General features: G+C 35.0%; 1 protein-coding gene across 3 annotated transcripts in view; it reads left to right on the top strand.

The window, feature by feature from the left end:
- The window catches only part of Ptprr (protein tyrosine phosphatase receptor type R), a 249,710-nt gene that overhangs the window by 206,327 nt on the left and 26,126 nt on the right, over positions 1 to 17,257 (top strand). For all 3 annotated transcript variants that reach the window (XM_026386614.2, XM_077798697.1, XM_026386616.2), the window contains 2 exons: positions 9,796 to 9,875; positions 10,300 to 10,437. In XM_026386614.2, coding sequence (XP_026242399.1) covers positions 9,796 to 9,875; positions 10,300 to 10,437 — 218 coding nt within the window. The remainder of the gene's footprint in view (positions 1 to 9,795; positions 9,876 to 10,299; positions 10,438 to 17,257) is intronic.

The following is a 17,257-nucleotide window of genomic DNA, read 5'->3' on the forward strand; positions in this document are numbered from 1 at the left end:
TTTCAATTAGTCAATGGTTTCTTTAACTTGACATGAAAAGTACAATAAACCAAGAAGAATAAATTAAACTACATAAAATTTTAAAGTATGCTTCAAATGACACTATCAAGAAAGAGAAAAGGCAACCCACAGAATAGGAAACAATATTTTCAAATCATGTATTTAAAAAGGAATTGTAAGTATAGTATATAAAGTACTCCTACAATTCACTATTAAAGGACAGCCCAATTTAAAAATAGTCAAAGGACTTCAGTAGAAGTCTACCTTCTCCAAAAAAGAAACAAATAAGCATATAAAAAGATGCTCACCATCATTAGCCATCAGAGAATCAAAATCACAATGCTATGTCATTTCATATCCACTAAGATGATTATATAAATGATAGACAATAAAAAGCATTGGCAAGGATGTACAGCAATTGTAACCTTTTCAGACATCGCTCATAGGACTACCAAATGCTATAGCTACTTAGGAAAGTAGTATGTAGTTCCTAAAAAGGTAAAACCTCAAGTTACTTTATGAACCAAACAGTCTACTCCTAAGTATACATCCAAGAGAAATAAAACGTGTGTCCACACAAAAAAATACACAAAAATGTTCATAGCAACATTATTAATATCCAAAGAGTGGGAATAACACGAATGTCCATTGATTGAATAGGAAATGAAATTCAGTATATCCAAAATTCATATTTTATATGAATATTCTGAATTTATATGGAATGAATAATAAGAAACCAGGTATTAATATATACTAGAAATGGATAAACTTTAAAAATATTTTGCTAAATGAAAGAAAACAGCATAAACACATCATATTTTATAATTCCATTTGTATGAAATGTCCAGCAATCAAATGTATGAAGACAGAAAGCAAATCAGTGGTTTCCCAGTGTTGAATGGAATGGGAGTGACCGCTAAAGGGTATGGAGTTTACTGGGGAATACTGAAAATGTTATAAGATTCGTCATGATGTTATTTTCAGGATGCTGTAGTGGAAAAACATAACTGTGGTGGCATGCTAGTGGACAAATTGTATAGAATGTGAATTATATCTCAGTGATATTATTACCACTGTGCATAACAATCTCCTATCATCTGTGTTGAAAATCCAGCACCCTGTGCCCAGTCCCTGGGGTTTTGTTTAAGTAGGTGTGTCCTTGAGCCCAGGAAACCCCTTCTAGCAAATATCCAGGTGATTCTGATACAACTGATACCAGGACCACACTTTGAGATACTATAAATTACATTCAAGCTAAAATTGGCTGCATGAAAGTTATCAGTGTCAAGCAGTGAGCCGGATACCAGGGACCCATAAGGAGTGAGAAACAGTAAGATCAAGGAGCTCATGGACTGGAGAGGAGAGACATGTAAATGAGTAATAATGTCATAGAGCTAGAATAGAGCTATGGTGTAAGAGGTACAGAAGTGTAGAAAGCACTGAGTAATTAATTCTGCAAAAACATTTTGGAGAAGTAATATTTTCCATCACTCAAGAAACAGATAGAGTTGGGGTTTTGGCCAAATCATAAACATCTGATTGCAACAACTCTGCAAAGATGGAGCTACAAAGATTTATTTGAAGTATTGACATTGAAATAGTTTAAATTCCATCAATTCACTTATAAAACAGCAAATAAATTCTCCATACTTATCATAAGCACTTAAACTCAAGCAGTTGAAGAATTTCTGGGTTTTTTTGTTTGATTTCCCAGTGCTGGAGATCAGAATCAGAGCCTTGTACATGCAAGGCAAGGGCTCTACCACTGAGTTAGATCCCCAGCCCAGAGTTACTATTAACACTGTTAATGCGTCTCGAGGCCTCCCCTTTGGTGGAATTGAAATGCATTGTTAGTCACGCCACACCAAGATTTTAACTAGTCTATATAGTCAAATCTATTTACCTCAGCTCTAATCACTGTCAAAAGACATTCTATGACTACAACTAGCTAAAAGGGATGAATGTGCTCTGTGTAAGAATTGGTTCTCTCTTCACTGCTAAAATTTTCATCTAAAATATACTGAACGTTAAGTAATTCATCCACCACAATTATTATATATACAGGAACTGCCGTCTAATTTCAGAAGGATTTGGAAATTACTAGGATTATTTCAAAGTTCAGCCTTCTCTGTTTCCTGCCCTGATGATATCAGACAACTGCGCCACAACCCTGTGTCAGCTTTTCCATTCCCAGAACTGGGTGGACCGTTCTCTCAACCAGGGGCACCTGTGCTGACAACTGATGTTTGGAATGATGGATTTTCTGTTGAAAGTGCTTGTAGCCCAAATATCCCACCCAACCTTGTTGCACGAAATATTATTTAGCAAATAGAGTTTCTACAAACCACACTCTTGGCTGAAAATTATTATGAGAGACTGAAATGATATGGGCAAAGCTGTTCTTTATGATTTATTTTAGAATGTAATACGAGATAAATTTAAAACATTAAGTTAGTTGATGATTCACCATTGACCAAGATTTGAAACATCATGTTTGTTTTTTATTGTTTTAACCTACAATAAACTCCTTTTACATTTAAAATTTTGGTAGTTTGAACACAATAGTAATGCCATATAATTTTGAGGATTTTTTTTTAGTGCATAGATACCAAAAACTCATTCAATTTTAACTATTTCTCTGAGGACAGGGCAATGTTAGCCTGGTTCAGAACAATGTATATGGTAGATTGAAGTGCTAAAGTCAAGTTTATGTCAAATTATTTTGTAATATAAATAAATATTAGTCATAAAAAATGTTCTACCCAAAATCTCAAAAGCAGTAGGGAAAAGCCCAACCATATAACAATATGAAATTATTAGCACCCAATGAAGTAAAATGATAAAAACTATGTACACTTTTTCACTTATACAAAAATAAGGCAATACATACAAAATTAAAGAACACTGTTTACTCTATTCTTTTTTACTTAAAAATGTAGTGTCTAGTTATGTTTTTAACTTAAATTATGCTTTTATATTTTTATATTAAGTACTTACTACAAGGTAGATATTCAAACAAGTGAACCACTCTTGAAGGCAACAGATTGAGTTAGATTATTTCCTACCCCACTAAAAAACATTCACAATTTGTAACAGGCTACTAAATGTTCCTTTGTCATCCTTTTCTTCATCTCTAAAAACAAGTGATAATAATTCTAGCTTCCAAGGACATGGAAAGAATTAAATGATATTGTATGTAAAATGACAAGCAAAGTTCCAATAAATAATACGATACTGTTGGTTTCTGCTTTCCCTCCCTGACTAAATGATGATGAATCCATCAGTTGCAGAATAAATTACGGAAAACGTTCTTCTATGTATAGAAGGGTTCACAGGTTCAAAAGCATAGTATTCAAGAGCCCTCTTTTATAATTTTCATGTGCTTTTTACAAGTGATCTTCTATATAATCACCATCAACTCTCTACAGCTATGGATATGTTCTATATAATTCCAATATGATAGCCCATTAACCATTTGTAGCAAGTGAGCACTTGAAGATTATAGCTAATGCAGCTAGAGGAACTGATTTCTAAGTTTTATTTCATATTTAGATAAATTAATTAGCTTCATATGACTAATTGGCTACTGCATTAGACAGTTCGGGCTTGGTATCCTCTCTCTCTCTTTTGTTAAAGATATAACCAATTTCTTCCTTTCTTCTCATTTCTCGATTTATGTTGATTAGTCTGTGAAACCATTCTTTTCATTCCTGGCTTTGTTTGAATGCTACAGTGATATATTTTTCCCCATCTAACCAATTTATCTCTTGACTTCAAAGCTCAAATGCACTTCTTCCTGGGGGAAAATTTTGACACAGACTAACCTTTGATAAAATCTAATATAATGTTAGTCACATCAGGATCCAGGTATCATTTTGTCTGTTAAATGGAAAATTTGAGATTACAGCATGTATTTTAGAGAGACCAAGGTGAGGAAATTTCATAAATATAAATTTGACAGAACAAATTTAAATACAGACTTGGTGAAACAAATCTATATTTCTGTCCAATAAAGTTGAAAGGAAACATGAACAAGGAGGAGAAAAGAAGGGAGATAAGTAAAAAGGAATTATGGGAAATAAGAAAAAAAGAGGAGGGGAGGAGAAAAATAAAAGGGCAGAGCAAAATAAAGAGAGAAATAATGATCAGTATTCAAATAATATGTGTAATTATTATTGCTACTACCCTGATGTATCATAAATGCTATGCTAAGTATTTAACATAGTTCAGAAGTAATTGGTTAAAATTATCATAGTGAATTTGACTAATATGTAGACTTAAATGCATAACATTAATAATTGTGGAGGTAGTGATGAAAATGATGATGATGATGGTGGTAAAGTATATTTTTAATCCTCAGTTGTTTTAATAGTCTAACCCAATATATTAAAAAGCTTTAGTTGGAAGTCTACTTTTTCCCCTATTCAGTCATATGTTGGGTTCTTGCTTTAAAGATAAAAAAAAGTATTTGAAAACCTCTGAATACTTGAAAATTACTATAAATTACTAATTTCCAACATAAACTTTAGCTTGACATGGAATCGCTTCTACATAGTTATAAAATCTGGTTCCTAGTAAATCATATACATCATAAGCTTTACAAAATCTGAAGGGACTGGGACTCTTTTCAAGCCTGAGTGGTTTAGGGCATTTAGAAACTTCTAATAATCAGTGGATACTAAAAGGAATGAAAGTTTGCTTGTTTCATTTTCTTAGAAAAGAAAAAAAAATCTGGAAAGTCAAAAGCAATGTTTTAACTATTTCTAATAGAAATTAATTCTAGTATTAAACTTTCTTTGAACACATACCAGACAGAAATGATATAGGATACAAAAGTGAATTACATACAACTTTTTGCCCTCAAGAGATTTGCCACAATCCATTTAGGGTAGGCAGAAATTTAAGCACTCAAAATGCAGGATGATACATACTGAAATAAAATGCAAGGAGTCTAAGCAAAATAGTGAATGGCTAGTGCTGCCTGGTAAGGCCAAGGAGGGCCTCTGAAAGACATATAATTAAAAGTGAGCCCTGAATAATTGAGAAAGACTACTTTACCAGGCAGAGATGGCAAAGTATACAATATGTGCAAATGCCTGGAACCTATAAGGACATGGAATGTTTGGGTGATTGCCCTAGATCCATGGAGCTAGGTCAAAAGGTACATGTGGGAAAGTGTCTATGGAGAAAATGTCACTGAAGACCTGCTGTGCTCTACTAAGTAAGAAACTTGGATTTCATCCTCTGGGCCTTCACTGTCCAGGAAAAAAAACTACTAGCCACATAAATTTAAATTTAAATGAATTTGAAGTAATTAAAATGTTCATTCCTCAATTCATAGTAGCCACATATCACGAGTTCAATGGCCACATGTAACTAGTGGTCACACACGGTAACTAGAGATAGCTTCTTCCAAACAGGGGAATGGATTTGGAACAGTTTGTTGTAGACAACATAGAAGAAATCAGTACAGTGGGTAATTTAGTGATATCCAGGGTGGTCTAATCACTGCAGGCATTTTGGTGGCAATACTGTAGAACCTGGGGCTTAATTTTAGACTAAAAGGAATATCTTTTATTATATCACCAAAATTTTTTTCTTTTACTTAGCAAATGTGAACTTTGATCCTAAGAAAATCTGAATTCAACTTCTGAATGTGCACCAAACCTGGATGTATAGAATACGCCTACTCTGTTTAATGCCTCCCTAAGCAGAACTGATTTGTGATAATACTATCCCTTTCTTATATCTTTTTCCAAAATTTATATATATATATATATATATATATATATATATATATATATATATAAATTTTAACTATTTCTAATAGAAATTAATTCGTGTGTGTGTGTGTGTGTGTGTGTGTGTGTGTATCATTAAACACACCCAAAATAGTAATGGTTTAAATAAATTGGAAGTGCATTTCCCTCCAGGTATAAGCTTCCTGGTCGGTATGGTGGCTTTGCCACATCCTTCATGTCAAGTCTTCTCTCTGGTTATTTTGCCATCCCCAGGGCCTTGGTTTCCTTTGCATGCTGAGATGCTGGTCACTGCAACTATGTTTTAAGCAGCGATGGAGTGAGAGTGGAAGAAGGAGAACATCACCCCTCACTTCACTCCTTTGGTGTAAAAATTACACACATCCCTGACTTTCACCTTTGAGAACTTAGTCATGTGGCCACAACTAATTGCCAGAGATGATAATAATTAGAGGAGTCTTATGCTGTGCATTATACCAAGGCCCTGCCAGAACCTGGGTGGGATTTTGTTATTAAAGAAAGAGGGAGAGTGAATACCAGGAGACAACTGTCTTTTATACACATCTGGGTGTGTGTGGGGGGGTGGGGGGGTGGGGGTGTATGCGCACGCTCGCATGTGTGTATGTGAGCTATGCATGCTGTTGTGTGCTCCAGCTGATGACAGCAGAAATGCCAGATGGCCCCACACATGCTCAGCAAGATGCTTAAGGGGACTGCACAGTTCAAAGCTCCCAATCAGGTCCCCTTCTCTCTGTTATCATTAATTGGAGTATGTTCAGTGAATCCTGCTGTTTGCTCCACTGTGGCTTCTCTTTCGGATTGTTTCTAATTTTATATTCTGCAAAGAATTTTGATCCATATGGTTGACAAAAGATATGCAAAGAAAAATGGAATAATTTCACTCTGAATGTTAAAATGCAGCTCATAGGAATTCAAGGATATTTGGTAGGGCAAGGGGAAAGGGAAAGATGAGAGAACAAAAGAGCTGCCTACCACAAGCTCTTTGACATTATGAAGGACTTGGTAAATTTTATTCAGACCAAGAGGTTTTACCAACAAGAATAAATTTAGATGGGGATGGGGGGATAGGGACTAAAGCTTATATTTGGAGGATATGCTTTTAAAAAAAATGGATAAAACGTCATGAAAACAAAGTTAGGCACAAGCTCTTTATGGAAAATGGCCTGTGCACATGAAGGTACCCTGCTACTGCTGTTGTGGGAAATATAGAGAGCTGCCACGACTTCAGCAGATCTGGGGGAAATGAGGTGTGTTTGAGTGACAGGTGCCAGCTTCTGACTCCTAGAACCTGCACTGTGAGGGCTCCAAGTGATAAGCTAACTTAGGAAACATTGCCAGGGCCCATTCTCTGCTCTAAGGAGGGTAGTCTGCTTCAGGATCATTTTCCCCAACACAACCCTTCAGGAGGAACTCAAATAAAAGCTGGAAGCCCTCATCCCAAGAAAGAGCTCCATGTTGCTGAGCCCAGTCCACAGTCCCTTATGAACTATCCTAACTCAACTAGTCCTTATCAAGTCCTCTAAGTACCCTGTAGTCATCCTTTTTCCTTTAGATCATCCAAAAGAACACACCAGGAACTTGTGCAATGTGTTTTATATGAAGCTGAATGAAGTCCAGCTACTATGAAGCACAGCATTACCAAGGGATGTTCCCACTGATTTCTAGGATTGATTGAAATCTCCTGGATTGTGATTGCTTACATCTGACAGGACCAGGAGCTGTTATACCTGTGCCTTATCCAATCAGCATTTTGGTCTTCACATGGCATTCTGTAAATTCAAGCAGAATTGGGGCTTCTCTTCCTAAAACCAGATATCTTACAGATCAAATCCGTTTTATCCATCCCTGAATGGAAGCTCCTATTACTTCTAAGATTTGCCTTCATTTCAAACACCCTATGGACTGATGAGTGAAATTTAGCTTTATATTTTCAACATCACCTTTGATAATGGCCTTTATGGCTCTGACTTTGATAACGTGGGTGGGTTCATTCTCTGCTTTACTTCTTCTGAGCTACATGACCTCGGGTGAGTTACCTAACCCTTCTATGCTTCCATTAACTAATCTAGATAAAGAGAATGTTAATAGTATCTACTTTATAAAGCCATGATAATTAGGTGACAGAATGCATAAAAGGCTGATAGTTGCTCTATCTCTGGCATACATTCAGCCCACAGTGAGTACAATGACAACCATGTATTGTCACCCCAGCGTTTGGTGATGGCCTCCTTATTTTTCCTCATATTACCTATTACCTGCTATATAACAAATCATCTTGAAATTTAGTGGCTTAAAGCAATAAACATCTCACAGTTTCCATGCATCAGGAATTGGCTTGGTTGGATAGTTCTGGTACAGGATCATGTGTGAAGTTTCTGTTGAGACCTTGAGCAGGGGTGCAGTCAGCTGAAGGCGTGACTTGCACTGAAGGGTCTCCTTCCAAGAGGGCTCCCTCATTTTGGCTGTGCTGTTTGGCTACTTGAGCTCCCTCAAGACAAACAGCTTCCTCCAGGGCAAACAACCCAAGAAAGAAAGCAAAGAGGAAGTGGTGTATCCTTTAGGACCTGGGTAGCTCTGTCAACTTTGTCACATTCCATTCATTAGATGAGAGTCATTCATTTCTGCCCACACTTTAGGGAATGTGAACGGGACTCTACTTTTTTTGTAGACAGAGTGTCAAAGAAGTTGTGGCTGTATTTTCACACCACACCTAGTCTTATGGGCTGACTTGTCTTTTTTTTTTTTTAACCAGTTATAGCTTTTATTATCTTTAATAGCAATTATATGTGAAGCTCAATGTAATATAAATTTAAATCATAAATATTAAATGTATGTTGGTTGTGCCAGATTTGTTACATTTTCAATTACCTCTAACTCCACTCACACGTATTCTATGCAACTTTCTTCCTCTAGTTCTCCCTCCCTCACTTTATCTATGATTTTCTCAGCTTGGCCTGTGAATAAAAGAGATTGTCTCCTTGTCTTACACACAGACTGTCTTACTTCAGGATATGCGTATAGAAGGCGGGGTGCTTCCTTGCTGCAGCCCAGTTTTTACCCCACCTTCCACTGAGAAGGGATGCTGAAAAGCATTGAATTTTCTATTATTTCAGGATAATAGAAACTAGGCAACTCCTAGGATGTAACAGGTGGAATGTAATTATCAGTTTGTGTGGCTGCCAGCATTAGGGAAGCAACATGGCATAGTCTAAGGATGCTCTAGAGTAGATAGCAGATGTTCAGAGCCCGACTCCATTACTTACTTCCTGACTGTGTACTCTTGGACAAGTAATTTAACTTCTCTGTTTGTTTGCTATTTGAAAGTTGGGGGTATCAATTTAGGTATTTTTATGAATGTCTTATGAAGACTAAACAACATCACACCTGTAAAGTATTGTGAACAGACTCTGACATCCATTAGGTAATCAGCACAGGCTGTTGGTAATTTTATGATCCGACTGGGAACTCACTGAAATGAATTGTGGTTCTCTTTAAAAGCTCCCTCTTTTGTTGGTTTGCTCTACCCTCCATCCCCACACTGATAGTGTCAGGCACCTAGTGAAATAGTCTTGCCTATCTCAGGAAATCAGGAGGTCTGGCCAGGGTCTAAGCTCATGAAGGAAGGCCAGGTGATTCACCTCGGAAGGGATAGAAGAAAGATAGGAAGACTGAAACCTGGTTCAAATTCCAAATGCCAAGAAAATGAGGATATAAATGAGAGATGGGGTCAAGTATGAAAAGCCCATGAAAAATGACATGGAGTGTAAACTCATCATCTCTTCCTCATGGACAAGATTTATGTCAGTAGCAGAAGTCAAGATGGGCCCAAAGGTCCCCCAGTAAACATTGATGGCTCAAGAGACGAAGACAACATGTATAAAGGGCCAACATTGGCACATGCCAGACAATCAGTGTATAAGTTAACCAGTGTGCCACCTGCATGTTATAGGTGTTTTAAGAAATTTTAAAAGAGTATATTTATTTAATGTATTTTTTTTCTTGTTTCCTCCATTAGATCCTCACAGCAGAGTGTGTTTAAGGCCAAAGAATGTAACTGATTCACTGAGCACCTACATTAATGCTAATTATATTAGGGTAAGTAAATAAATAGAAATTTCTTTCTGGTGAGCATGTCGACATACTTTGAATTATTGATTTTAGGTTTAGTTTTGCTTTTCTTCCCCTCTCAGAGTTTGATTTCAGTTGGTTGCTAGCGAGGGTATCTGTTTGTTATAATTTGTCAACCCTGTGTGAATCCTTCACCATGAGTCCTCCTTTTAGTCCCTGACTATGGTCTCCACACAGGTGCTCTGGTGAGGATGGAGAATTACAACTCTCAGTACCAAATGCCCTGCTGAACTTGCTAGGAAAACAGCCACATGCATCATGGTGCTAGAATCAATGAAGCTCTTGCAACCATGTTGCCTTTGGACCAGGACAGCCAAAGATCTTTCCCCTAAATGTTCACTGCAAGGCATCAACTTAAAAGACAATATGTTTGTATCTTTACTCCAACTAGGGCTACAGTGGCAAGGAGAAAGCATTCATTGCTACGCAGGGTCCCATGATCAACACCGTGAATGACTTCTGGCAGATGGTTTGGCAGGAAGACAGCCCTGTGATTGTTATGATCACAAAACTCAAAGAAAAAAATGAGGTATGATCTTTAGCCAAGTTCTGGATGTTATGCACGTTCTAGTGCTAGGGAAGAGGTTTTGTGTAAGTAAAATCACCATGTACCTCTGACAGGTAGATTTAACCTACTTTGTCCCATTGTCCCAGGTGTGAAACACATATTAAAAACTTAAATAAAGTTATATAATATATAACAAAATTATATAATATTCAATATAATTATATAAAACACTTAATGTTAATATTAAATAATACTAAATTACTGTTGATATTCTTAATGTATAATAATATTAGTTAATATAGTCAAATATATAAACTCTTGATTTAGATTTCCAACCTATTTTAGTGCTCTTGTGTCAATTTTGTTGAAATATTTATAGAATTAGAAGTTAATGGGTTAAGATGGAAATTTTGAGACATTTAGAGGTTAGGTCACTTTATACTTCTGAAAAATGGTAATTGGTATTGGTCTATGAGTGACAGTTTTCCTTCAGACAAGTCAATATACTTAGCGTGCACACATCTCATTTGTACCCATAGTCTCAGTAAGGACATTGAATGATTCCTGAAGTCTAGTCTCCTAGGTATTACTTATATTTTAGGACATCTTATTGGGGTAATTCATATTTTGATTTTAGTCAACATTTTCTTCTCAAAATTATTATACCAGGACTTTTCCATAACAATAAGAATTTAGGAAAACTGATCTTTTCCTTATACCCTTTTGGTGAATTGTAACTCTTGACGGTAGTAGAATCCTGCTACTAATTGAAAGAACCCAGGCTCAGAAAAACAGCTATTTGTAAGCTTTAAAAAGTTTGCTGTTTTCCCCCCATTTTTACTATAATAGATGACACATTTTTCTGATTATACTGGGAAAATAAATATGTTTTTGGCCAATATACAAAGTTATACACTTAATTAACTATATGGCTTACTAATAAACACACTTCTGTGTGAATCTGATATGAGAGCCTTAGGTAGTATGATAAAAATAACTCCTAATATTCTCAGCTGTTTCACATACAATACCACCCTGTCAACATATTAAGTCACTGACAATTCCTGCACAGTTGTTTAAAATACATGGCGTTTTGACTTTGTGAGAGAAGATTCTTCAAGTTTAAAAGGTATATTCTTTGTAGGCATACATCCACATGGACATACACAGAATTTATGAAATACAGCAGACCTATATAACCTGAAAAACCTTCCACCACAAAACCAGTTACACTGGGTAAAATGTGAAACAACATGTAGAGTGGAGCTTGTAAAAAAGAAAGGAAAGGAAATTCTGGTGCTCAAAAATTTAATAAAGCATAAGACCAGAGAATCAAGTATTACTTGTGTTTTAATAAATACTAGACACAAATCCTGGGCTTGCAAGAACCAGAAGTTGAAACTGAGACCTTCCATAAAGTGAACATCCATAGGGGATATACTTAACAGTAAAAAAGTATACCTCAAAAATAAACCTGCCTTCCAAAAAGGAATGTAATAGGAAATTAATTTGTCTAAATCTGTCCTCCTTGTGGGATAAAAAATGCTCTCAAGTATTTGAAGGTGAGAAACCCAAGAATTTTAAAATCAGAAATTGCCAGATAGGGTAATTAACCTAAGTGAAGTATCAAGATGGTAGCACACTGCTCTTTATAGAAACAGCGGCAATAATTTCCAAATGCACATAATCTCCATATAGGCCTCACAGAATTTCCAGAAAAACACTCAGTCAAATGTAAATGCACAAATCAAAATTATAAGACATACAATTAAATAAAATATGATAAGGAAAAATAGGGAAAGCAACCAATAGTACAAACAGATCCACAAGAAATTAAAATAACATAAACTTATGAACGTAGGATTTTAAAAATAATTTAGCACACAAACTATAAAGTAAAATAATCAACAAAACAACAAGTCATTATCAAAAAAAGACTAAGAATATTTATAATCAAACTAAAAAGTATTAGAAATAAACATATTATATAGACATTAAAATGAAAAAATAATATGTAGACATTAAAACGAAAAAAAGATTACCAGGCAGGTTTATAAAGGTAAACATAGCTCAGTAATTAGAGAATTAGAAGATAGAACTTATGAGATTACCTGAAAGATCAAAATGGCTAAAACCAAGTGAGCTGAAGAGACATGAAGAATAGTATTTAAATGCCCCCATGAAATGTTTAATGGGTGACTTAGAAGAAAAAACAATGTGAGGAAAAGAAATATTTTTTAAAAGATGGCTACATATTTTCCAAGTCATTGAAAGACATGGGCTTCAAATTTGAAAGGCACAATAAATCCAAGGCTAGATAAGTAAACCTAAATCCACAGCTAGACACATCTGTGGAAAACACCAAAGAGATGATGTTAACAATCAGATTAACTAGCAAAAGACTAGTTAACTGAGAACAAAACAAACAAACAACAACAACACAAAAATACAATAGGGTCAAAAATCAGTAGAATAATACCTAGAAAGGATTGGGGGATGGGGGAACTCGACAACCCCAAACCCAGCAAATCCATCATACAAGGATGAGGGTAAAAGTAAATATTTCAAACAAACAAAAAATGAAAGAATTTAATACCAATAGGATCTTACCAAATTGCATGGAGATTTAATCCAGAAAAGAAGAGTCAAATATAATAAATAATAGCAAGAAAAGAAATGAAAGAATTAGGGTAGAATTAAAGTACTGGACAATAATAATAAAGCATGAAGAGAGTTAAAATATTTCTATGTTAGTCATGAAAAGGGCAGAAATACAAACTAAGATTAGACTTTAAGATAAATGTGCATGTTAAATTTTCTACGTACTAAAAGAATGGAAGTAGAATGCATAATTTCCAATCTGGCAGAAGAAAAAACAGAATTTTTAAAATTAACTAAAAAAAAGAAAAAGGAATATAGAAAAATCAAGTAAAGTTTTTTTTTTTTACAAATTGTAGGCTAGAAATAAATCCAAATAAATTGGTAATCATGCTAAATATGAATAAATAACTTGCCAATAAAATACCAGAGTTTACAAAATTGATAAATGTAGTTACAGTCTGTCTACAAGAGGACACAGAAATGTTAAAATTAAAATTCTATTTCTTCTATTAAAAATAAAATCATAGCCAGGCATGGTGGCATATACCTATATGGGCTGAGGCAAGAGGATGGCATGTTCAAGGTCAGCCTCAGCAACTTGGTGAGACCCTGTCTCAAAACAAAATAAAAGGGCTAAGGATGTAGCTCAGTGGTAGAGTTTAATCCCCAGTGTGGCAAAAAAATATACAGAAACAAAATAAGTATAAGAAAAGTACCTTAATCTATTTAATCATTTGGAAATATGAATATGTAAATATTTTTAAGCAATTAGATCATATTTTCCACAGAAAAGAGTACTTCGTTGCCAAAATTGCTTATTTATTAAGGATTAATGTGTGGCAAGGCATATGTGAAACAATATCTCATAAGGATTACCTAATGGTTTTTAGTAGCCATAAGTTAAGTTATGGCTTTTGTCCTCACGAGCATTTAATCCTTTAACTTGTGATGCATTCTAATGTTTGTTCACTCATAGAAAATCTCAGAAATACACTTTCAACGCTTTAACTTGTTCTTGAAGTAGAGTTTTATCAGGACAGAGGCTAATGTTAGTCTGAAAGCATTCCTTAGAGGGTACATAGTATGTGACATTTTAAAATAAACTTAACATGAGCAATTAGGAATATGCCAAGCCCCAGCAAATGATTGCTCTTCTCCAGCTCCAAGACCAGCATTGTCATCCAACCAGAACTGCTGTCTGTGGCAAAAACTCATGTTATGCACAGTCCACTCACCAAGGATGCTCAGAGCTCTCCATTCTGAGCCTGCAAAGGAATGGAATCCATCTCATTCCTTCAAGGGCAACAATCCTATTGGACCTAACCTGTTGGTTATGTTCTCAGATTTCCGTCTCTGTAGGAAAGCCAAGTGGCCCTGTAAAGGCTAGAATACCTTTTTAAAATAATTCCCACACAAAAGGGTAGCTGAAATTTTTATTTTTTTCTTCCACTGCCTAATTCGTACATGGAGAAGTGGATGGTTGGTTTTTCCTATTTTGAGCCTCTTTTTCAGTGTTTGAGATATACTTATTAGGAATATCAGTATCAAACGTGTCATTGTACATCTTCCATGTGTAATCTGCTACTTTTCTTCCCCCTGTAGCCAGGCATAATCCAAAACATTGCAAGAAGTATTTTTGATTTTATAAAAGATAACTTTAAATAAAGATGAAAATTCCTTTCGGTCCAAACTCTCTAAAGATGTAAATACAATACTCTAGAGGAAACTTTGATGTTTTACAGATCAAATGATACTGAAAAGTCTGGCTTGAAAGGAATGCACAGTAGATTTTGCACTACCAGGAAAATGCTGTTTACCGAAAATGTGCCAACTTTCTTTTGTGTTAAGCGTCATTGTTTGGAAGAGACAAAAATCATTTCCTCCAAAAAAATATGGAGGTGGAGTTATCTTTAGAAGTTCCCACGCTTTGTGTTTTTATGAACCTTTCTACTTTCTAATGAATAAATGAGTGAATAATTGCCATCTTTTATTCCAAAATCCCAATATTCTATTTCTCACTTTTTATAAAAATGAGAATAAGCAAAAGTGAAAAAATAAGGGTAAAAAATTAGTTTTGATGTTATAATTAAAAAGATTTAATTGCTTGTAAATTTGAGTTCCTTCATTTAGATAAATCTCAACAAGAAGGGAATTCCTTTTGAAATAAAGAAATATTAAAACACAATATTCAAATTCTTTATACATAAAATATTCTATTACTGGAGAAGACAGAGTGAACAAAGCATATAAAACTAGAACTAGATCAACTCCAGAATGACAAGTAGTGTTTGTGCACATCCAGGGAACCAGTGTCCTTAGACTACCTCTGTACATGGCTTGCTGGTCGACACTCCCCTTCTGTGTAAATGTTGAGCATAATACACATACTATATGGAAGGCATTTTTAGCCTCTACCATCTATTGAATATCTGTACTAAACAGTCATACATAAATTCAGTTACTTCTCACTCTAACTCTACAAAGTAGTTTTTACATTTCCACACTGTAGATAAGAACACTGAAACTTGGAGAGATTAAGTCGTTTTACTTAAAGCTTCAAAGTTAGTGAGTGTTGGAATTCAAATTTTAATCTAGGTTTATTTGATTTCAAAATCCAGGCACTTATTCATGATTCCATCATAGAGGACAAAAAATAAAATAAAATAACTACAAAACTTTGGAAGACAAACAACCCACTATTGCTCTCAGAGAACATTAAGACACCAAATTTATCTTTCACAAATTGAGGAGATTACTTAGTGATTTGGCTTAATAATACTTCTTTCAAGTATTTAATGCAGCCACATTCTCTCACTATTTTTGCATTCGTCTTTCATCTTAGTTAAGCTATGTGACATAAGTACCACAGACTCCATTTTACCTACTGACTTACTTATTCAGGCATTGCAAACAATTTCACCTAGAAAAGCCACATAAATAGGATTATTTTAACTTCTTCCTTCTTTCATTTCGTTCTCATCTGTATCTGATAAAATTACAGAAAATAATCACTTTAGTTATATTTATGTGGCCAAAGAGTTTACAGGATGCCTTTGGGTCTGCAGAGTAAGTGCCCAAGGGGAAACCACAGTCCAGAAAAACAACACATACAAAAGCATCCAAGAAACCACAGAGTGGGCATGAGTTGAGCAGTTTGGTGTGATTTGAGCACATGTGACATAGTAAGGAGTGAAGGGAAATGAGACTGCAAAAGTAAGTCGCATTGAATAGAGAACTATGCTTAAAAAAAACTTTGGACTTCATTATATAGGCAGCTGGGCACCCCTGAAGATGTTTTTGAAGGAGAGTGAAATAATGCAATTTGTATAGCAGGGATATAATTGGCAGCAAGACATGTAATTTTGATTTAAAAAAATAACCAATGTGATCCTGCAATCTGTACACGTGGAAAAATGAGAATTAATACCCCATTTGAATCAAATGAATGATATGTCAAGATCATTGTATTGTCTTCAGCAACTAATTAAAAAAAAAAGCAAGGGGAAGTAGGGAATGTAGGTTGGGAAGTTGTAGCAACTCCCAGGTAAGAAATAATGGGGTGCAGAAGTAAGACAGTGGCTGACAGTACTGAGGAAAAGGAATTACAGAGATAGAAGCCACAGGGCTTAGTTCTTGACTGAATATGAGAGATGTAAAGGACAGTTTGACTTCAGGATTTGGGTGTTGGAGGCTGAGTGGGTGGTGATGTCATGCCCCTACATGGGGAACAAGGGAGGTATGTGAAAGAAAAAAAAAATGAGCTTCATTTTTCAAGTATAAAGTGTGAGGGTTCTGGAGACTTTGGGATGGTAAAGTCAATTAAATAGGTAGAAATAAGGGTTTGGAGCTCTGGAGAAATGTGTAGGTAGGAGATAGAGATCAGACAGGTGGTGGTTGAAGTTGTGGGAAGATACATAATTGATGTAAAAAGAATAAATAGGGGATTTGTATTCTCTTGTATATTCTGCTTTTTAATATTATATTATGAGCATCCTTTATGTTGATAATACATCAAAACATTACTTTTAAAAAACTAGAATTTCATTGTGTGGATATAATAAAATATATGTAATCATTTATATATTAATAGATTCTTAGATTATTTGCACTTTTTGGTCTGGATCTCTGTTTCTTTAAGATATATTTATAGAAGTGGAATTCCTTGACCAAATCATAGGAACTGTAGAAAGAACATATTCCTAATATACATCTAATTGTATATCATCTTCAGTATCTGAAA

The sequence above is a fragment of the Urocitellus parryii genome, chromosome 5, assembly GCF_045843805.1.
Source record: "Urocitellus parryii isolate mUroPar1 chromosome 5, mUroPar1.hap1, whole genome shotgun sequence".
Taxonomy (NCBI): Eukaryota; Metazoa; Chordata; class Mammalia; order Rodentia; family Sciuridae; genus Urocitellus; species Urocitellus parryii.